The sequence below is a fragment of the Littorina saxatilis genome, linkage group LG8, assembly GCF_037325665.1.
Source record: "Littorina saxatilis isolate snail1 linkage group LG8, US_GU_Lsax_2.0, whole genome shotgun sequence".
Classification (NCBI taxonomy): Eukaryota; Metazoa; Mollusca; class Gastropoda; order Littorinimorpha; family Littorinidae; genus Littorina; species Littorina saxatilis.
Window position 1 is genome coordinate 8,291,445 of NC_090252.1, and position 2,908 is coordinate 8,294,352.

Sequence of the window (2,908 nt, forward strand, 5' to 3'; positions counted from 1 at the left end):
TATGAATCGGTACAATAATGGATTTTGACCACTCTGTAGGGAAATTTCCAGAATCAAACAGTGTGTTAAACAACTGTACCAAGTAACTCAACACCACTTCATTTGCATTTTTAAGCATTTCACTGAGAATCATGTCCGGGCCAGCACTTTTTCCAGCTTCAAGGTTCTTTATAGCTGCTTGCACCTCATCTAAACTGATTTCATCGTTAAAAGGGGCCACTGGTTCTCCTTCATCTGTCCCATTTTGTTGTGGGGCGTTATCACTGTCTGTAGCATCGTGTGTTTTAAAAAGAGCCGAGAAATGTTCAAACCATTGCTCCTTTGATATTTCATTATATATCACAGACTTTCTGTTTTGGGACCGGATGGTTTGCCAAAAAGTCTTTGGGTCATTTGCTGCTTGTTTCAACTTTAACAGTCTCTTTTCATCAAATTCTGCTTTCTTCTTTTCCAGGAGTTCTTTATAAACTTTTCGTTCTTGAACATATAGTTCACGGCAAGCTTCATATTCCTGTTTATTTGCTCTCTTTAGTCTATTTCAAAACCTCTTTACAATAACCTTTTTTTGAGAGAGAGAGAGAGAGAGAGAGAGAGAGAGAGAGAGAGAGAGAGAGAGAGAGAGAGAGAGAGAGAGAGAGAGAGAGAGAGAGAGTAAACAGAAAACACCCAGACACAATAACGAAGTAAACAAAGACAGCAGAAAACAGCTTACCAGAGACAAGAGCAGTCAGCAGCAGTGTGAACAGGAGTGTCCCCATGACGGTCAGTCAGCTGGCTCGGAACGTAGAGACCTGTTGGTGACACCTAGCTGGCTCGGAACGTAGAGACCTGTTGGTGACACCGAGCTGGCTCGGAACGTAGAGACCTGTTGGTGACACCTAGCTGGCTCGGACCGTAGAGACCTGTTGGTGACACCGAGCTGGCTCGGAACGTAGAGATCTGTTGGTGACACCGAGCTGGCTCAGAACGTAGAGACCTGTTGGTGACACCGAGCTGGCTCGGAACGTAGAGATCTGTTGGTGACACCGAGCTGGCACGGAACGTAGAGACCTGTTGGTGACACCAAGCTGGCTCGGAACGTAGAGATCTGTTGGTGACACCGAGCTGGCACGGAACGTAGAGACCTGTTGGTGACACCGAGCTGGCTCGGAACGTAGAGACCTGTTGGTGACACCTAGCTGGCTCGGAACGTAGAGACCTGTTGGTGACACCGAGCTGGCTCGGAACGTAGAGACCTGTTGGTGACACCTAGCTGGCTCGGAACGTAGAGACCTGTTGGTGACACCTAGCTGGCTCGGAACGTAGAGACCTGTTGGTGACACCGAGCTGGCTCGGAACGTGGAGACTTGTTGGTGACGTTGAAATGTCCAGGTTTCTGTCTATGTTCACCACTGACCTGGATGACCGATGTTTAATGTCTGTTGTGAAGAGGGCAGTTAATATAGGGAGGGGTGTAAGAATCAGGGCGGTGCTCCAGCCAATGAGCCGTCAGATAGAACCACAAAACCAGCACGTGATTCGAGGTTGTCTGCACGTGGTGGAATTGTGCGTGTGATGTGTCAGAACTTAAAAGAGGCAGTATCTATTTTTTTGATTGCACAATAAAGCGGGATCATGCCAATACGTCCCAGTACCATTGTGTCCCAGTACCATTGCGTCCCAAAAAAATGCCGTCTCATTGCGTCCCATTTAGCAATCCCATTGGGTCCCAATACCAATGGGTCCCAGTGCCATTGCGTCCCGTACCATTGCGTCCCAACAAAATTGCGTGTCGATAGGTCCCAAGAAAATTGCATCTCGATACGTCCCATAAAGGAATCCCATTACGTCCCCGTACCATTACGTCCCAAGACAATTGTTACTTGAGCAATGCTTGAACGCTGCGGTGGGCAGTGTGTGTGGGTGTGTGTGTGTGTGTGTGGGGGGGTGAATGGGGAGGTGAGGTGAGCAGAGTGAGGTGTGGGCCGCGGAAGGGGGGACCCGCGGAAGGGGGGATGGGGTACGTGATCATCGTGGTCAGACTAGGGGAGAGAAGGGATGGGTGGGTTTGAACAGTGATCAAGGATGGAGAAGAGATAAATGAATAAATAAATAGACATACACACAATCTGAGATATTTCGTTGGTCAGACAATTTTTAATTCATTATATTTTATAATCTGATGAAAGATGACAGGTCCCTTTTTTAAGCAAGACCTTTAATTCAAGAGTCAAAATTTATTTTGATTTTAAGTGACACGTAGAAGATAACATATTGTAACAAGTATTATGACCCCTTTTTTTCCTTCATGATTTTTCATAAAGAAGAAATGTACTGTCTGATTGTGCAGTTTCCAATAATTATTCTGTGTTTGTCAATTATTGTTCTCCAGTCACAGAGAGAGAGACCCGGAACCTATCGATACATTGTTTTGGTCAATGTCCGTCCACATGTTTGTCCGACATCACCGGTACACATCTTTTTATTTTATTTTTATTTGTGAAATACTGCTATGTACCGACACGTTTTGTAATAAAAGTGCGTTTTGTAATAAATGTATTACAAATCGTGTTCGGCTTACACAATTTTTATTACAAATCGTGTTGAACGCGTTTTGTAATAAAAATTGTGTCATCCGAACACGATTTGTAATAAATTTATTACAAAACGCACTTTTATTACAAAACGTGTCGCTACACTGCTACCGTAACATCTCAGAAATTAAATTCACTAGTATTGGGACTTAATGGTACGGGGACGCAATGGCACGTAATTGTATTGGGACCTAATGGTACTGGGACGCAATGGTACTGGGACGCAATGGTACTGGGACGCAATGGTACTGGGACGCAATGGTACTGGGACGTAATGGTTCTGGGACGTAATGGTACTGGGACACAATGGTACTGGGACGTATTGGCATGATCCC

At 45.2% G+C, this 2,908-nt stretch overlaps 1 protein-coding gene across 2 annotated transcripts in view; it reads right to left on the reverse strand.

Annotated features, from left to right (window-relative positions):
• Window positions 1-1,394, reverse strand: part of LOC138972693 (uncharacterized) — a 6,848-nt gene extending 5,454 nt beyond the window's left edge. For both annotated transcript variants that reach the window (XM_070345349.1, XM_070345348.1), the window contains exon 1: window positions 713-1,394. In XM_070345349.1, the coding sequence (XP_070201450.1) occupies window positions 713-758 (46 nt within the window). In that variant the 5' untranslated portion in view covers window positions 759-1,394. The remainder of the gene's footprint in view (window positions 1-712) is intronic.
• Window positions 1,395-2,908: the final 1,514 nt, after the last annotated feature.